General features: G+C 31.9%; 1 protein-coding gene across 2 annotated transcripts; it reads left to right on the top strand.

Annotated features, from left to right (window-relative positions):
* The first annotated feature begins 263 nt into the window (after positions 1 to 263).
* Positions 264 to 18,264, top strand: LOC127728535 (uncharacterized). Of its 2 annotated transcripts, XM_052235982.1 has the most exons (9): positions 264 to 319; positions 2,567 to 2,653; positions 3,171 to 3,256; positions 4,810 to 5,124; positions 5,743 to 5,821; positions 6,693 to 6,814; positions 7,606 to 7,695; positions 13,726 to 13,992; positions 15,927 to 18,264. In XM_052235982.1, the coding sequence occupies exons 3-9, from the start codon at positions 3,190 to 3,192 to the stop codon at positions 16,076 to 16,078; spliced, it is 1,092 nt and encodes a 363-aa protein (XP_052091942.1). In that variant the 5' UTR covers positions 264 to 319; positions 2,567 to 2,653; positions 3,171 to 3,189; the 3' UTR covers positions 16,079 to 18,264. The 2 variants fall into 2 exon arrangements, with proteins under 2 accessions (XP_052091942.1, XP_052091940.1); XM_052235980.1 differs by lacking the exon at positions 2,567 to 2,653 and having other exon boundaries at positions 275 to 319.
* Positions 18,265 to 19,537: the final 1,273 nt, after the last annotated feature.

The following is a 19,537-nucleotide window of genomic DNA, read 5'->3' as shown; positions in this document are numbered from 1 at the left end:
GTTATCCCTCTTTGTACTGTATCGCTACTCATACATATTATTTATAATCATTGTATATGTTTGTGTGGATATTAAATATCCACACAAACATATACAATGATTATATGAAATTTGTGATTTGCATTCCATATGGGCCCTTTAATTAGGAATAAAGAAATTTCATTTGATTTGATTTTGATATAAGAATAAAAAATGCCATACTATCTAGGTCTATCTATAGCATAAGGAAAACCAAAATCAGTGACCGTCTATGAATAGACAAAGGAATTACCACACACTAACTTTATATTAATGTTCCGCATTGTCGATGAGATTGATGGTAAGTTTCATTTTTCTCCACAAACTGATTTTATTCCTTATGTATTCAGTGCAATCGCTTGACATTAATCTGAACACAACACGATATCAATTTAGTCCACGGCCTCGTGGGCAACTTAGTATTTTCTTTTTTTTTTTTTTTTGTTTTCTGATAATTTCTGTTTTACTCATTTTGCTATTTTTAATTTTTTATTCAATTTTTGCTGTTTTTACATAAATGTGCCGCCCAAGCATTGCTAAATAGCGAAAAAAGAAAATATCAGCATAAAAATATTAAAAATAGAATAAGAATGGGAAGTAATTTTTGAAAACCATATAAATTTCATGTACATTCACTGCGCGTATACTGTGCTCATCCATAGCCTATGAGTGGCCGTTCATGTCAAAATAGTGATGGTTCAATCTAGATGCTCATTGAAAGCACACAGATGAATTCAATAAGTATCTAGCTACTTCGCAAACGTATCTAGAGATTTTGTATAACCATCTAAATGTGTCAATAAAAGCATTCGAGCTCATCCATGGCCCAAACAGCAAGTCCGATGTTTCGGTCGTGTTTTGTGACCGAAAATTTAAGAGTCCGTCTTCATTAGTGGTCGACTCACGAGTAGTTTGTATTTAAGGTTTATTCAATCATGTTGATACATGTATCATGTTAATTGTATTATTGGACCATTCACCGGTCGTCAGTTGTTAATTCCAGTATGATATTTAATATTGCATTTTTGTGTTTCACATATTAATTATTTTCAGGTCTTAACTAGATAATAGTTCTGTTTATTCACGTGTCTTTCATAAGCAATAATTGGTTTCCTTTGAAATAGATTTGTGCATTTAAGGTTTTGTGATGTTAAACATCAGTGTTTACTTATTTTGTTTTAAGGTTTTCACGGTAAGGAAGGATTATACTTCGTTATCATTATTAAGGTTGTTCCTGATGTTTTCAATTAAGTAAGTGAATTCTGTTTGTACGTTTGGTATTTTCAAACACTTCGTCTATTTCGTCTCATTTTAAGAGACATTTTTTATTAGATACTCTAGCTGTTTTTGTAATTCCATTTTACTGCTTGTGTTTCTAATGTATCGCAATATCTCGCCTTTAATAATCCCGTTAATTACATTTTTTTTATATGAGCTTTTTCTGTGAAGATATTGAAAAGTTTCTGTAGGTTTGATTTTTGTCGAGCCGCGAAGGCGAGCCATAGCGATCCTAGATTCCTTCGGCGTCGGCGGCAGCGTCAACGTTAAGGTTGCCTGTGGTTAAAGTTTTTGTAGACATCAATAACTTTGTCAAACCTTCATGGAATTTATGACCAACAGTATCCAGAGCAAAATTTTTATAAATATTTATTTTCATTTTCCCGTATTTTACTTCTGAATGGACGTAGTTTTTTTTCAGTTAACACTCAAACTGAGTCTGAGGTTAAAGTTTTTTAATCATCAATAACTTAGTCAAACCTTCATGGAATTTTATGAAATTAAGGACAGAAGCTTGTTAATAACCAAAAATACAGTATCCATGCAGAGCAACATTTTGAAAATATTTATTTTCATTTTTCTGTAATTTACTAAAAAAAAATTGACCTTTTTTTACAGCTAACAAGTAGATACAGTCTTGGGGTAAAGTTTTTTACACACCAATTACGTTGTCAAACCTTCATGTAATTTAATGAAACTTTAAATATCTGAAGCAAACTTTTGAAAATATATTGTTTTCATTTTAAGTATTTTTCTGAAAGTTGGACTTAGTTTTTTACAGTTAACATTTACAGACAGTCTGAGATTAATTTATTTTGATATGATAAATTTATAAGCCTTCATGAATTGTTATGAAACTTGTACAGAACCTAACCTTGAAGACCAAGAAATAGCATATAAAGAAAAAGTTTGAATTTCTTTTTAAATTCTGTATTTTACTGATAAATGGACTCACTTTTTAAGCCGGTCAACATCATACTTTTACACCGACAGCAGAAACGCAGGCGAGACACAGGGTTCCGCGGAACCCCTTACGAATTTTTATATCTAAAAACATTCTTTTTGGAAGCGTTCGCCTTTGTAATCGACTATGTTGAGAAAGTTAAATTCATTTTGAGAAACTCCGTATGTAAACTTTGGGTGGGTATGTATTGTATAAGCTAAGGTGAACAGTTCGTGTATTTCGTCAGCTGAACATGAATATACCATCCACCCATGAACACATGACTATTATGTTTCGATGTGTAAAGCTTTATAAAATATTTTTCAGTTTTTCGTACATTCGCATGTCTGCCAATTCCACCGAAGACAACAGAAATCCCAACGAAGCGTTTGACGGAAAGGTTTATTATCAAAAGTAAATATGTTATTTTGTAGAATATTTTCTAAAAGTTTCATTATTTAGTCTGTTGGTAGTACCTTTCGTGTGTTGCTCCTGGCAAGTAAACATTCAATAATGTCACAGTAGAGTAAAAAAGGAAAAGATTGTGGATACATGTATAGACATTGTACATGCATGGTAATCAGTGACACAGGCATTTCACAATGGTCAACCAAATCATGATGGCGTCTGTAAAACCTTTGAAGGAAAGTATATCTATGATCCTCATTGAGAGTCGAATGTCGAATTTCGAAAGTCGCAAAATGGGTATTAGATACACGATACAGACTCATTAAAACCTCTAGGTTGTTCACACAAACAATGTTGGATACAATGAAACATTAAAAAATGTGGATATCCTTGCCGATGTCATAATCATACAAACATTAAATACATTGTACAATAAAACCAAAATAGACAGTGTCCTTTTGCTGTCTTGTTATGCTGTGCAAGTTTCATTTCTAATCATAAAATATCAATTAATATTTTGTAGGTGAAGTTTTCCTTTAAATATGAAACTAAGTCAACAGCTCGTTATTATCATTTTCCTGGGAAAACTTTTCTTTTGTATATCGGAAAGTAAGTTACCGACAACTAGATGCTTACGTGTAAGCCAAGAATTACTTATATTTCTTAGTTATTTTGGTCATAAGAATAATTTTTGTATTTGCAAATGTACGTGAATACCATTTACAAACGTGTTTTTGTCTGGATCAATGTCATACTTTTGTGGATCATGTTTACTTTCAAATAGCCATTGCCCATACATAGGCACAGGGAAGAAGTAGAATAGTTGTCGTATTGGTTATCATACCACATATCCTTATTGTTATTAATTTGTATACATATATATACACATACATCATAGATAATTCATAAATTCAGTTAAGTGTTAGTCGGATAGTATGTCTCTGGTCGGACAGAAACCCTTCTTTATTTATTGAAGTTGTGAATAGAAATTTAAAAAGTTATGCATTAAGCTTTTGTTAAGTGATAGAGACAACTGTTTCTAATATATGTGGTGTAAAACTTCCAAAAGAATTGTTAACTTTCTAGAAGTAGAACTATTTACAGAAGCTTTACGATAAACATACATTTGTAAAAGAGAGACGGAAGATACCAAAGAGATATTCAAACTCATAAGTCACTGACAAACTGATAACACCATCGTAAACAACGAAAAAACGAAAAACTACCAAAAAAACAAACAATCGTACAAAAAACACAACATAGAAAACGAAAGACTGAGCAACACGAACCCTACCAAAAAATCTGGGATGGTCTCAAGTGCCCCGGAAGGGTAAGCAGATTCTGCTCCACACGTGTCACCCAACGTGTTGCTGATGTAAGTACAGACTCGGTTATAAGTCACATTCGATGATGTCACATTCGAGAAGATTGTGGTTATGACGATGTGAAACAGGTATTGCATAACGTCGTAAAATTTTCGAAAGGATGAATTTAACTCCACCATTTGGAACCCTTGGTTTAATAGTTTCCTTGTAAGCAGCAACCGTCTATCAAGGAAATCATGATAGGAATTGGGACACATTCTCCATTTAATTTTTCAATAAGATTACGATGCTTTTTTTTAGCAGATTTTTTTCTCCTCGGCACTAACATTTGCAGTAAGAAGAAAGACAGTCGCGAACAATTCACTTCGATCTGATTACATTACAGATCCTGCATGTGTCCACGCTTTGTTTACAAATTTTGTAAGCGAAGCCTGGCTACATGGTTTGTATTTCAATCAGATTGAATTTATTTCAGAAGATGGACGATATTTAGACCCCTTTGCATATGCAAATCAATAAATCGCAGTCTTGGACATTACTAAGACCTATAATTCAACGTCATGGCCACATGTGTAATATCTTCACCCCATGCAATTTTTCACTGTTTGTAAGTGTCTGATTTAATATGTTATTCAGTCTGACAGGCAAACGATTTTGAACATTGCGATCACTCTTCATGTTCGAACTCTTTATACATTTTATGATTTTAACAAATAAAAAAACATGGCATTCCACACAAAAAATATGAATTTGGTTTCGTTTTGGTATGTTTAGCAGATTAAATGAGTTCTTCTTAAGTATATTAGAAATATGTTGTTTTTATTTTTTTAACTTCAGTAAATTGGATTGTTCAACAAAAGGTTAACAATTATGGACAAAATCTTAAACTATTCTGTAAAGCTGACAATTGTTGTGTTGCAAATATGACAAAACGATGGTTTGGAGGTCCTCAACAGAAACCTTTATGGTTATCGTCACCGAAAGATTCCGGCGCGAAATCTGAAAACGCGAAATATATTTTCACAATAGAGACGAATGGCTTTGGACTTGTTATAAAAAATGTAACTGTTGAGGACATGAATGTCACTTACAAATGTTCCTACAATTTTGAAGAGGACAGTAATATGTTGTATTCTTCAGATGCTTTCAGTGGTATGTATACAATACTATATGAATAAATTTGTTTGTATAGTCTACCTGATCCTACATTGATAGGAACATCATGCATTAAAGTATTAATTATAAGAACGAAGCATTTATACCAATAAGTACTTCCCTTGCGCGGCGGTTCTCTTCGGGCCGTCCGGCTTTCTCCAAAAAGAAAATATGGCCACCATGATATAGCCAATGAAGCTGAAGTAGCGTTAAACACTTACTAACACACAAACAAATATCCCTGCAGCTTTCAAAAGAACTATTTTTTCATTTGCCATTTTTGGGCCTTTCATAGCTTACTATGCAGTATGGGTTTTGCTCATTGTTGAAGGCAGTACTATGACATATAGTTATTATAACCTCTATGTCATTGGGTCTGTGGTGGAGAGTTGTCTCATTTGCAGCCATACCACATCTTCTTGTTTTGATATCAAATGATATTTCCATTTCAATGAGAAACAAAAAATAGTATTAAAGACGATTTTATAAATTGGCATCTATTTTTTTTCTCGATATTTGAAAGCATTTCAGCAGTTGAAGTTAAGGATTCATTATTGTTACTGTATTTCATGAAAAAATATGCGAGTTATATAACATTTTATTTTTGACTTGTAGATAAACAGGAGGATAGCGAGAAAAATGTTAATGGACAAAATCCTGTAGAAAACAGTTTTAACTATATCCCAGTTATTGTGTATGTATAACGATTTGTCTTTTATATGCTTAAATGTAAATATGACAATACCTACTGGCTAATTAATCGATCATTGAAATGATATTAAAATATCTTCATGAAATTTTAGAAAAAACTTAGGCAAAAACTTTTTCAGAAAGTAGAGTATAGTCAACCAAATGTCTGAAGAGGAAAAAGGTACATTTATGTTTACGTTTAATGAGTATGACGTAAATACAATTATCCAATCTGATTAAAATTCAGACCTATATTAACTCGCGTGCTCGTACTCATATGAGTATAACGAAATCAGAGAACTATATTTTAATTAGATTGTGAAATTATCGGACAGGGGGGTTAATGATTTATATGTACTAAGAAATAGACTAGCTGACAAGAAAAACTAGAATTATGTAATACAAATTTGTGATTATTTCTATTCAATTTTTTTTTATTGTTACATATATATTTGTTTTGTTATATTTTATGACAATATCATTAAGAATATTGTACTTTTACTTTCAAATTTGCAAAAGTATTACCTCCTCCAAAATATGATACACTTATATAAGATGAATGTTACTTAACTTTGAATATTGTATGTTTGTAAATATTGTCATGTTTGTCTTGGAGACAACCCAATAGTTAGATTTTCACCAATAAAATGATTTTATTCTATTTGATTTAATAGCGAATAATTTTTGTTTAACTGCACGAAAATGCATTTTCTTTTTACATTAAAAAAGATCAATCTCTTCAAATGTTTGTAATTTCGTGACAGATTGTTGAATTAAGAGCGGGGGTGGGGGTGGGGAGACGATATAAAAAGTCAAACGCTTATACTCTAAACATTTTATTTTCGAATTTTATAAATGTTTGAATATTTTTTCAGGGCATGTGTTGTTGCACTTCTCCTCACTTGCATATGTACAATTGTACTCTGCAAATATGCCAAGTTGAATTCTTTACTTTATTCATGTAAACAGAGAAGGAAGAATAGAAAAGCGGGAGATGGTATGATATCTTATACTTCATGCGTGAATAAACTTTAAAACAGTTTTGTAATATTATTATTGCAACTTTTGAAAGTTTATTTTAATATAAACATTGTGTAAAACTCCACTGTAGAAGTGAGTTTATTGATAAGTGAACTGAGTAAAAATAAAAACATGACTTTTTTTTTGGTAAGATTAGAACATGTTAAATTCTTTAACTATAAAGACAACTAAAGTTGTTTAACACCGCCACATTCTGTATATGTCTTTCCTAAGTCAGGACCCTGTAATTTGTAATTCAGTGGTTGTACTTTGTTGCTGTATATCATATTTGTTTTTTGATGATTGTTTTGTACATAAATCAGACCCGACCGTCCGTCCGTAAGTGCATCTGTCTGTCTGGTCTTGTTAGCGCTCTCTCGTGTACAATTCTTACCAGATTTTACAAAACTTATAACATAGATATATATCAGCAATGTCTCGGACAAGTTCGAAAATCAGTGCCGAACATTTTTTTTAAAAGAGTTATGCCCTTTGGTGATATTAATAAAATGGAAAATTGCATTGTAAGCGCTCTCACATGTACAATTTTTTTGACAGATTTTTTTTCAAATCTACACCAAAGGTTTATATCAGCAATGTCTTGGACAAGTTTGAAAATAAGTGCCGATCAACTTTTTTAAAAGAGTTATGCCCTTTGCATTGCATTTGCTCTCAAGCCTTTATTTCTCTGAGATATTTAAAGATAATATTAAAAAACAAAAAATAGGTTTTGTCAGGCACCATCATCAATTACTCAATTATTTGCAGATGTTGAGAACGCGCAAGAACTCAAAAATTTGACATCAGAAGATAAGGAAAAGATGCAACAATCAAATGAAAACAGTTTACAGGAAAAGGGTATGTGTATACACATGATGCTAAGATACCACTATTACCAGACTACCAATTTCATTTAATACGACTACAACAATGCGCGGTGTTCCCTTTTAGGCATACACATTGTGTACTACTAGTAAAATGTGTTTACTTAGTTATACCGTTTGAAATATTAGTTTCATCGGAATGTACATGTACAAGTTTAAACTGAACGTCTATTAAGCAACGATCAATAAAGAGTGTTAGAAGATATGAAATTGTCCACACTACGTGAAATTAGCATAATACTTAGTATGACCATGGAAGTATTATATTGACATTACTTCCATGGAAAGACAGACAACACCATAGCAAATAGAAAAAGAAGACGAATAATATTACAAAAACAAAACACGAAAGATTGAGAGCTATCCCTTGAATACGAATCTGAGAGAAAAAATATAAAACACTGCAAAATTGATAACAGTGTTAGTTCTAATTAAAGTGATACGTAATATTACTAATTTGTGTGAAATTTTGGAGAAACAAATGGCAGATAACTCCTGCTAGCAACAATTTTGGACAAAACATTACAAAGTTGTTAAAAATACATATTAAAAAATTCCTTGATCGATGAAAATATAGAAAAACATAATTTTGTGATTCTTCATCCTTAAATTATTTATTGTTTCTCAACAGTATTTGAAATTTTTGATAAGGTTGTGCTGCAATAATGATCAAATTATATATTCTAAATTCTTGTTTTTAGATTGGTTTTGCATTTAATAAACTGATGCAAATACGCGCTTAGTTGAAGACTTCTAAAGAAATATGAAAAGATAAATTTTATGGTGGTTTAACGGAAAATAATTTCTATATATCCTATTTGATAAAAGAAGATATTCAAACACATTGATTTATTCAAACAGTATAACAAGCCACCAATGAAAAACCCAGTTCATATGTAGATGGGCAGACAAAGCCATTTTTTAAAAAAGAAACGAGATATGTCGGTACGCCTTCCAACTTAACGAAGAAAAGATCGGCCAACCTTAAGAAACCCAATATCGACGTTTATTTCATAATCATACACCAATGTAGATCAATATACTAATAATCAGCTCCATAGTAGAAGAAATAACAAATAATTTCCGGACGATTAATTCAGTACATGGGTTCAAAAGGAGAGGGCGTGTGTGTAATTCTGCAATAACATAGTCAACATGAATGAACCTATTGAGAAAATACTTATCATTCAGATTAGTTTCTGTAGGCATAAAAAAAAGTTGTCCGGAAAACTGTTTGATTTCAGAATGACGGAGAAAGGACGTAATGAAAGAATAACGGAGGGACGTACATGGGTCAAACTATACGCCCTGGTGGGGGCATTGTGGCACCGTTAAAGTCCCCAATTCCTCTAAAGTCCACAACACCGCTAAAGTCCACAACAATGTTCCGCTAAAAACCACAACGCCGCTTAAGTCCACAAGCTTTCCGCTAAAGTCCAGTTTGATAAATGAAAAAAAGTACAGTATCTGTAGAAGATTTTGTTCCATTAATTTAATCTTTGTATTATGATGATCCGATCAATGAATCAAACAGGTCAATTTGGACATTATTTCTAAAAAGTTATCTAGTCATAGTAAATTCGTTAGTTATTACATAATTACTGCATTCTTCAAGTACGGTTTTTTTTTCTTATTCTTTGTATATAATCACTTTTTTACGTCACTATAAATGTACAGAGCAAAAGTCTCGGGACATGTTATTAATAATGTTTTTTTTTTATGTTGATGTTTAAAAACATGAGCACCGACAAGAAATTCGACATATAATTCGATTTTGCTAGTTTTAATTAAATTGTTACTAAACATAAGCACATGGACATGGGGGTCATAATAATGTATCCTGCACTCCCCTCCAGCTATTTTTTTCAACTTTTATATAGTTTGCCGATATAAAAATAGCTGGATAGTAAAACAGCACAAATAAGTAAAAATATCAGTATAGATGACTAGGAATAGATAGGTAAACGTTATTTGTATAAATGGCTTGAAATCAGAACTTTGACAAAATATTGCCTCGTAAAAAAGGGGGAGGACAGGGTACATCATCATGACCCCATGTACCTGTGTAAATAAGAATATGTGGTATGAGTGCCAATGAGACCACTCTCCATCCAATATTTTTGTATTGATAATTGCTATCGGATTAACGTATTTAAGAACCTACATTGTATACATAATTATTATAACAAGACTGGACACACTTAAATGTCTTCCCTGTTTAAGTGTTTATAATTGAGAAATTATTTGAAAGTGAACAATTTTTTTTACAACAAGCAATACATTAAATTATCAATTCAATGATCAATGGGTGGGATAAATCTTTTCAGACAGACACGGAGGCCGTATAAATTCATCTCATGATATACCAAATTAAGTTAACTATCGCTTTAAGTATCTCGGAAGCAAACATCATCAAGAAATAAGAACTTTGACTAATGAACCATTAAATTAGGTCAAGGAAATATGACACAGACCAGACAGACAGTCATGTACACCTTAATACACAAGCTGTATACATGCCTTTAATATCAATTATAATATCTGAGAAACTGTCAAAACTATATATTACGCATTTCAGTTTAATTCTATCAGTCTTCTCACAAGTAAACAGCTGGCTTGACGGTTTTTGTAGTAAAGTTCCTAAATTTTGTAAAAACTTATCTTCCAACTTTATTTGTATTTCAAATAACTTCAATTTCAGTGAACATTTTAACTCATTTTCATACTTAATACAGGGGATTAACTGATAAAGTTACAATGTAGCGTGACTTTTTTATTTAGATAAAGTTTTTATTTCATTTTTTAATTTTTGATTTGACAATTTTTTTTAAATTAGGCAGACGGCACGCGTACGGTCCGACCGTATACGTATTTTGAATAAGTTCGTCTTCGGTCCAGACCATATATGCGTATGGTCTAAATGCGCATATGGTCTGGAACATCCGTACATTGGATTTGATGTGATTAAAGTGATTACAATTTGATATAATTAGTAGGTGAACTACTAAAAAAATGTAAAAAACAATAACATTATAAAGTTATGCTGATTTTACAAAAAGAGGAAGAAGTTATATTTTCATTTATTTAATGCAGAATGCCTGTCTATCAGTTACTTGCTAGTTATTATAAAAGACAGTGTTAGATTTATAACTCGAATGAAATAGTTAGATAAGAACTCTGAGTATTTTGTACATTTAATCTAGTTTTGAATTTACCTTGTTCACCAATAAAGAAGTACATGATTGTTTTTCTGAGAATGTGTACGGTACAGGGTCCTAAATATTTAAATTTCGGTATAAGATTATGAGTAAAGGGTTATATCGAAGCCATTATTGTACGTTTGAAAGTCAAGTCAAGTACATGACCCTGTTGGTCATGTAAGCTATGTAAGATGTTAGATTTTCCTACGAAGCTTCAGTAGAATGGATGTGAAGATTTTAGTTTAAAGAAATGCATGTCCATGGGGACCGAGCACTCGAGGTCCAAAGTTTAGAATACGCTTCAATAGAAAAAGCTTAAACTATGTGTTCCTTAAAACCAACAATGATCATATTTAGGTCAAGTGAACGAAACAAGCTTAAGATCACATGATACTCTAGTTTTAATAATAATAGTATATGTTGTACAGAATTTCCTGTTGTTTATTTAATTTGAATGTTCTTTCTATACTTCATTATTATCAATTCTCATAAAACTAAAAAACGAAAGAAATGTTGATCGCCTTTCCTTTTTTTTTTATACCAAACAAATCAAGTGAAAGAACTAAGACACAACAGCCACTTTGATTTGTTTAGTAATTCCCGGCAAACTTGAAATGAGAGTAATATTTTGATTTTGATGTTGTCAATTGGAAATGTTTGCCTACCAGGTCATTCGACCTATTAACTGATTAACCTGAGGTAAAGTGGGTGGTCAAAGGTCTTGTTTAAAGTAATCTGCAAGTTCATAGTATTAGAGTCTGATGATTTTCTCATCTAAATCTGAAACCTAGTTTATGCAAGTTCAGCTAATTTTATTTAGGAGTGTTTTGATCAAATTTGCATCTTCAAATTGTTTTACAGTGACCTATAACATATATGTTCCAGACCATATTAATATTTGGACCGTATGCGTACGGTATGGAGCGAATGCGTACTTTTTTCAAAATACGCATACGGTCGGACTGTACGCGTACGGTCTGCCTAATTTTGTGTATTAGATACAAATGTACATTACAGATCAACATAACTGAAATCTTAAATTAATACAAAAAGTTCAATTGCAATTGAAATAAAAACTTAAAATTTTAATTATTCAAAAAGTCATGTTCATTTGATATGGTAATCTTCTGTATTTAGCATGTCTGTAATACACGAAATTGAATTATGCTCGCTGAAATTGAAGTTATTGGAAGTAAATATAATGTGGGAAGAAAAGTTTTTAGAATATTTAGGAACTTGGAAAATGTAAATGGAAAGGAATATGCATGAACAAAACATGTAAATGTAAAAAATCTACTGTTCCTTGTGGACGAGAGTGCCAAAAAGAAAATAAATAATTCATTTCAATTGATTGAATGTTCGCTTATTCTCTTTATTGATGTAATTGTAACAATATTAGTTTAAGATTTTAACAAATGCGTGTATTTAAGAATTGAATGCTTCTTTTTGTAAATTAATTGGGGTGTAAAAGCGTTGACCGAAGTACATTTTGTATGAAGCGCAGAAGCGCTTCATTCTAAAAATGTGCGCAAATCTTTTATACTTGTACTCATCATGGGTAAGACATAATACAGAACCGCATCTGCGTATAATCTATTCAATTCATCTTCAACGCATTCTGAAACAAATACATTTTCCTTTTTGAAAACCAAACAAACATGCAAACTAATGAGTGATTGTAAACTGCTTAGCACCACAAAATGCATGTATGGAATTCTTTTATTTATCATTATTTTGATTTCAAACAAGAACATTATGGTTTAAAGTCTATTTTTGAAATAAGGGACCGTTTTGGCTGCTGTGGAGCATAACAGAAACTGAATGGATTTCGTTCTTATGTTTTATAGATATTTGCAAAGATATTTGCAAACGAAATATCAATGTCAAATATATCCAAGATATGTCAGTGTGTATAAATGGTTACCAAAGAAAATACAAAAAGAGCACCATAGCTAGATAACTTTTCAGATATGCCTGTTTGATTCATAGAAAATCACAATACAAAGATCTTTTATGGGGATCAAACTCAGAATCTTTTCATTTATCAAAAATATAATTCAAGCGGATAAGAAATACTTTCCAAGAACAGAAGTCCATGCTTTTTATTAGATCTATACCATTTGGAATTTAAAATAAAGCGAATTGATTTTTTAATAATAAAAATAAAGTTGTGTGGACTTTAACGGTGTTATTTTGTGGACTTTAGCGGAACTTGTTATTGTGGACTTTAACGGTGTTTTTTGTGGACTTTAGCGGAGGTCATTTTGTGGACTTAAGCGGAAAGTTTGCGGACTTTAACGGCGTTGTGGACTTTAGCGGAAATTTGTTGTGAACTTTAGCGGTGTTGTGGACTTTAGAGGAATTGTGGACTTTAACGGTGCCACAGGGCATATAAAACGAAAAGGTAGACAACAGTAAAAAAAAACTAAAAATTGAATAAAGCAAACCTAAACAAATATAGGGGATGAGTTTAGGTGCTCTAAACGGATCACCCGTTCCTGTTCCGCTAGTGACATCAAACTTGAATTATGCATGACAAATAGAAAACCGCACATCTTTTGTCATTTTATTCCTTTGTTGAAACAACAAATCATAAAAAATTGTCTCCTTACCAATAAAGTGGTGTGTTACCAAGTAATTCATATTGCACCATAATTATTTTTATTTTTGTTCAAAGTTTTCTCAAGCTAGAATCTTTCTACAGAAATTTCCAAAACACATAGTTTTTAGTATATTGAACGAAGGGCTGATAAGATAAAGTTTGAACGATTGTTATTGTCTTTTTGTTTTATTTTCATTTTCAGGCATTGAGGCTAATGCTATTAACAAAGGAACAATGACTGATTTAAATGAAGGCGAAATCACGAATGATAGAGAGTGTACTGAAAAAAAGAGAAATTCAAAGAATGGTGACGTTAAAGAAGTCGTTGTTGAACAAATTGATGCTTCAAGAAAACCAAAGCCTAAATATCCTACCTTTAGTTCTGAAGAATTAAGAATAAAAACTTTCACCGGTTTTAACAATGAATTATCACCCAAAACATTGGCAAAAGCTGGATTCTTCTCTTATGGTAAATATTACTTTTACCTTTTGTAATTGTTTTAAACCAGTATAGGTAGTAATATTAGGGTGATAAATTCAAGTGATTCTTTGTAGTTTAATATATTTTTCAACACTTCTCTGACAGCTTTTACAATTTTTTGTTTTGTGATTTTGCCTATTATCTAAAAAACTTTATTCGATAGATAGAAACTTTAAAAAGCAAATATGATCAGCGAGACACGATCTGCAAATAGGTCAGCATACTTAGATGCAATTGTCAGTTGTCAGGATGTATTCATCTTAAATGACGATTTTTTTTACATTTTTCTGTAAACACAAGAAATTTTAGTTATGGATTATATTCTGGTCTACACTGTTGGAGAGTGTCCATTGTGTCCATTGCACATATACCTAGGTTAGCGACACATGCTCTAGCTTTAGAACATTAAGTTATAGATGATACATGTTGGTTGTATGGGGTGTTTTCCTAGTATAAAGGGCAAATGAGACCGACAATTACATGTTTGACATTGTTTATAGTATTTTTATTCTTCACCTAATTTGTAAGCTATTTTCATTGAGTAATCATGGGAAAACATTTATTTACAAATATCAACGAATTCATAGCTCTTACGGTCTTCCAAATATAAGGTGACATACAACTGAGATCATAACCATGTTATTAGGACTAATGTGTGGAAGGTATAATGCATTTTATACTGCACTCGTTCTATTTGAGCAGTCAAAATGCGTTGACCGTATATTTCTATGTCATATACAGTCACTGACCTGATATCACTTTTCCTCATGAATATTTAAATAGAAATTGCCAAAATTATATTTAATTATTCATACGACCTATTCAACCTGTTCTTGTTTCCAATGTATACAACGACTCAAACTTATTTCTTTTGCAATTTTTAGAAAAAAAAAACATATTTCACTTGTTAATATTTTTGGTTTGCAAACTATAAATCATTATGTTTTATGCTTATTGTTGATATTTTAGTTCATTCTCAAACAAATTCGTTCACCATCGATTGCGGGTTTCAACAGGTAATGTACATTTCATTGTGTTGTATATTTCTCCGCCTGCATGATATGAGGCCTTTTTATATAAGGGTGAAGTTTCCCAATATTTAAATCAAATAATAACATTAACACATTAAACAACAATTGAAAATGTTTTTATTTTAGATTGCAGTATAAAGACAATAATAGTGCATTGACTTGACATATCAACGATATAAGGATTCGGCCCGAAACGGGAAAAAAGCTCGGCAGAGCCTCGCATTTCCCCGTTTCTAAGCCTCATCCTTCTATCGTTGATATGTCAAGTCAATGCACTATTATTGTCTATATATTATCCATGTTAGTCATTGCGAAAAAAATGACCGATCACTAAAAGCGATTTGCTATTGAAATTTCTATTTAAAGTTTTTTCCCAATGAAACTACAAGCTAGATTCGACTGGTATACTACTAGGAATCATGATAACTGAGGGACCCTTCACAAAGATACTCTATTTCATACATGTTGTGCATGATGTTATGATGGCAAATATGTTTCCATTGAATCTGAAGGAAATCACGTTTTCTTCCATTTTTTCAAAAATGTTAATTCTTAACAAAATTTGGCGACAGTATTTTACATGTATTTCTTATCTTAGGGTACTCTCTTTATATTCCTTTCAGTCGGATATCTCGTCATTTATTGAAGTACTTATACATTTGCTTTCAACGTTTTGGGTTTTAGCGTTCCTGATGAATGTAAATCCGGAAAAACGCCTCGGACGCATTTTTCGTTACCAATCCGAACCAGTTCGAATCTTTTTTTCGTTTCATCTAGTGCAAATGATTGCGTGTCTATCTGAGGCAAATCATATTTCAACTTTTAATGTGTATACATACATATTTGTATTATTCATTAGTGTCCAAGAAAAAGGATATTTTTTCCTTACAGGAAAAGGCAATTTTGTTCGTTGTTTCCACTGTGGTGGTGCATTGAAAGATTGGAAGTCAGGGGACGATCCTTGGAATGAACATGCTAAATGGTTTCCACAGTGCGGTTTTGTTAAAGATAATTATAATGGAATTGTTCCAACGCCACATTAAGACAGCTCCCAAGTATAATTTTATTGCATTATAACGACGATTGTTCCAGTACAATTTTATTACATTGTGACGACGATTGCCAAAGTATAATTTTATTGCATTGTAAGGACGATTGCCTAAGTATAATTCTATTGCAATTTAGAACGATGAGCCCTAATAACATGCCAATCAATGATAAAAAAAGAATAGCTAATTTGATTAGTATTAAGGGGTAGACTTTTTGATTTTTTTTAGGAGGGAATCATGAGGATGAATTTAGAAATGAGTATGTTGGCCTGGTAAGAACAGAAAGTATGACAGTATGAAAATGAATATTCTGTCACACAAAATGCAGGAAATAATTTTGTACAAAATTGAAAAATGTAATGATTAAGTCATAAACCAGCCTGGCAATAGATGAACATATATAGTCCGTCCGCAAAAAATTGTCTTCCCCTCCAAAAAAATCAAAATGTCGTCCCCAAGTCAGTTGTCTATACCGGTTTGTTTTTAGTAAATTAGAAATAATAACTGATTCAACTGAGTGAAATTACGTATTTAGGTCAAAATTATTATCTAGCCTGCGTATGTAGCAGAATTCGATGAAATTACGAGACATAGAAATCCGGCAGTGGTAGTGGCAACAGCTACTGGTTAAATATTTGTATGAAGCTTTTAAATATCTCAGACGACAGAAGGACTTGATAATCAACGTCCTAATATCTTGTATTCAGATGCCGTATGGTCTAGTTTCCGTCTGGAATACGCCGGTTGTCAGTGACCGTTCATTTTCATGCATTATTAAGTGTTATGGTTTCTCCCTATATTTTTGGTAGGATTGTTTGATATCATTTGTAGTTACTTAACAATACTGTATCGTCATTCATTTTTATTTGTTGTCTATTTTTGTATAATTATGGGACTTGTGAATATTTTGGGCATATTTTAACATTATGACACCTTATATTAATGCTATTCCTCTGAGACGATATGTTCATACTCAAGGAGATTGTTTATCACTGTATGTATTTAAAAATACTATATTGCCATAATGTGTTGTCAACTTTAGCGAACGTTATTGAACTTTGGCGATTTTTAAGTTATCCAAGCATTAGGACAATACATATCCTCTATGGACGATTCTCTTTAAGAACCATTTATCCCCAACCTGTTCGTACTTGGTGGGATTGTGTGTAATTATGTCAAGTAAAGACAGTAGGATATTGTTAAGAAAAAATGTGATGCTAAGTAGTTCCACAACAGGTTTTTTGTACAAATATTTCTTTATAAACATATTTATGTAAACCAATTCCTGAAATTTACAAAAATGTATTTTAAAAATGACATTGTCCTTATGTAATCTAGCTTTAAAAAAGGACAGGTACTCCAATGTTAAAAGAAATTCTAGAACTTGTGCATTGTGTGTATTAATGATATAGAACTTGCATTTTATTTTATTAAGTCCAATATATTCAACATGTGAATGTTTGATTAAATCATTCTATTTGCGTAAGCAATCTGTTTATAAATATTTTTCAATTATTTTAAGCCCTACAAATGTTAAAGACTTGAGCAACTAAGGGAAATTCGTATTCCGGGCACTGAAATGACTGTGATAAAAGCAGGTCTAATAACCGCTCGAAACCGTCCATCCATGCATCAGTCAGTCCGAAAGGCCTTTGGACTTCTATGAAAGGGAATGTTTATATATTTGGTCTACAGCTTGACAATGTTGAGTTGTAGCGTGTAATTGATTTATGCATTCCCCGTTTCCATTCTCAAATTTATAGATTTGCAGTGCAGCTACTTTCTATTTGTCTATAGTTTGAGATTTTACAACACTCATTGTACAAGAAAAGAATAATATTTTCATCCCTTAACATAACATCAACGGAAGTAGTTTATAATGTCCAATTGAACATAGTTTTGGAAATCATCTTCATCAGTTATGCTAATGTATAAATTTAACCTCAATCTATTACCCCAGACCCAGTATTGGTCTTGTTGATTTTAGAACTTGCGTTACTTTGAGTTGATTTGTCTTTCACTCTGAGGTATTTCATTTGTTAAATATCTTTTCTATTTGGTTGGAATCGTGTTTAATTGCATTTTTATTTGCTAATTCTGATTGTTTTGTCTTTTACTTATGTAATAGTAAGTATACATATATGTTATCAATCATTTGATAAATAAAGAATTGCATTGAATTGTGTTGATGGCCATTTCGTACCGCAATTTTGATATGATAATTGGTTCCTGTTATGGGATGTTAACCCTGTGTGGCCTTAACCAAGTATTTGTACAGTAAGTCTTTCTATACAAGTCCTTGCTTAAATGCATAAGGACGCCGTGAAAGCTACTCCTGTGTCTATATTTTCAAAGTTTATATCCTGAGTGAATATTTAATGTGTACATGTAGGTGACCTCAATCTACCACATTTTGATTTGAAAGTTTTTGCTGGCGTTATTGGACTTTTACCGTTTTTAGCCTTTGGTAATATGATACACTGGGGCGTTAACTTCTGAAATTGACTAAATCTGACAACTATTTTCAATCATTGTTATGTCACATGAAAATCTATTATTTTCAAAATGACGATATTAGTGTTCCCTAAGTGACAGCTAAGAATAAGGCAGGTCCGCCGATTTTGAGTGTATTGGTGGTCCTGACGTCCAGCTAAAAGTTTGGGGTTGTTTTTCTCTTATGTTAGGCTATCTAGTATTTTATTACACAAAGTAGCTCCTCCTTACAATCTATATCCATAGTTATTGTGCAAGTTGGCCTAATTTTATTATACCTTCATGTATGAAAATAATTGAAAACAAAACTTTTCTGCTTATCCAGGTCAACCAATTTTTTACGGGGACCACCACATTTGTAGTCTTGTTGGTCCTAATAACCACCAGACTAAAAATTATTTCGAGAATTTTGCCGTATTTCCCAAAAAAAGTAACACATAACAAAGTAACACTTACAGGAGCTACAAACTTGGATGATAATGTTATTGTGTGTAACCAATCAGCTCTACAATGCATTGTAGGGGTCGAAGACATGTCACTAGGGTGTAGAAATCGAGTCACAATAGTTCTGAATTAATACAATGATGAGTTAAAAGAGACTAGGAAGAACAATGTAACAGCTTTCGCATACTTCAAAGCAATTACTGATTATGCCTCGATCACACGTACATTTAATTCGAATTGAATTCGACTCGAATGTGAATCGAATTCGCTATTCGCGTTCACACATTCTTCTTTTTTTAATTCGAATCGAATTCGAATAAGCTAATTCGCATTATCCAATTCGCATTAGAAATGCGTTTTTTCGTTAATGCGAATTAGTTACTTCGCTTTAATTCGAATTAAACGGTGGTGTGGACACTTTCTAAATTGTAATTAAAAGTAAATTATAATTATTTAATTGATAATGCAAATTAAAAGTTAATGTCGTTCAGACAGTCAAGCGAATTTGACGCGCAT

This window comes from Mytilus californianus, unplaced genomic scaffold (assembly GCF_021869535.1).
Source record: "Mytilus californianus isolate M0D057914Y unplaced genomic scaffold, xbMytCali1.0.p SCAF_2, whole genome shotgun sequence".
Taxonomy (NCBI): Eukaryota; Metazoa; Mollusca; class Bivalvia; order Mytilida; family Mytilidae; genus Mytilus; species Mytilus californianus.
The sequence above is the reverse complement of the archived record's forward strand: the minus strand, read 5'-3'. Positions and strand labels throughout refer to the sequence as shown.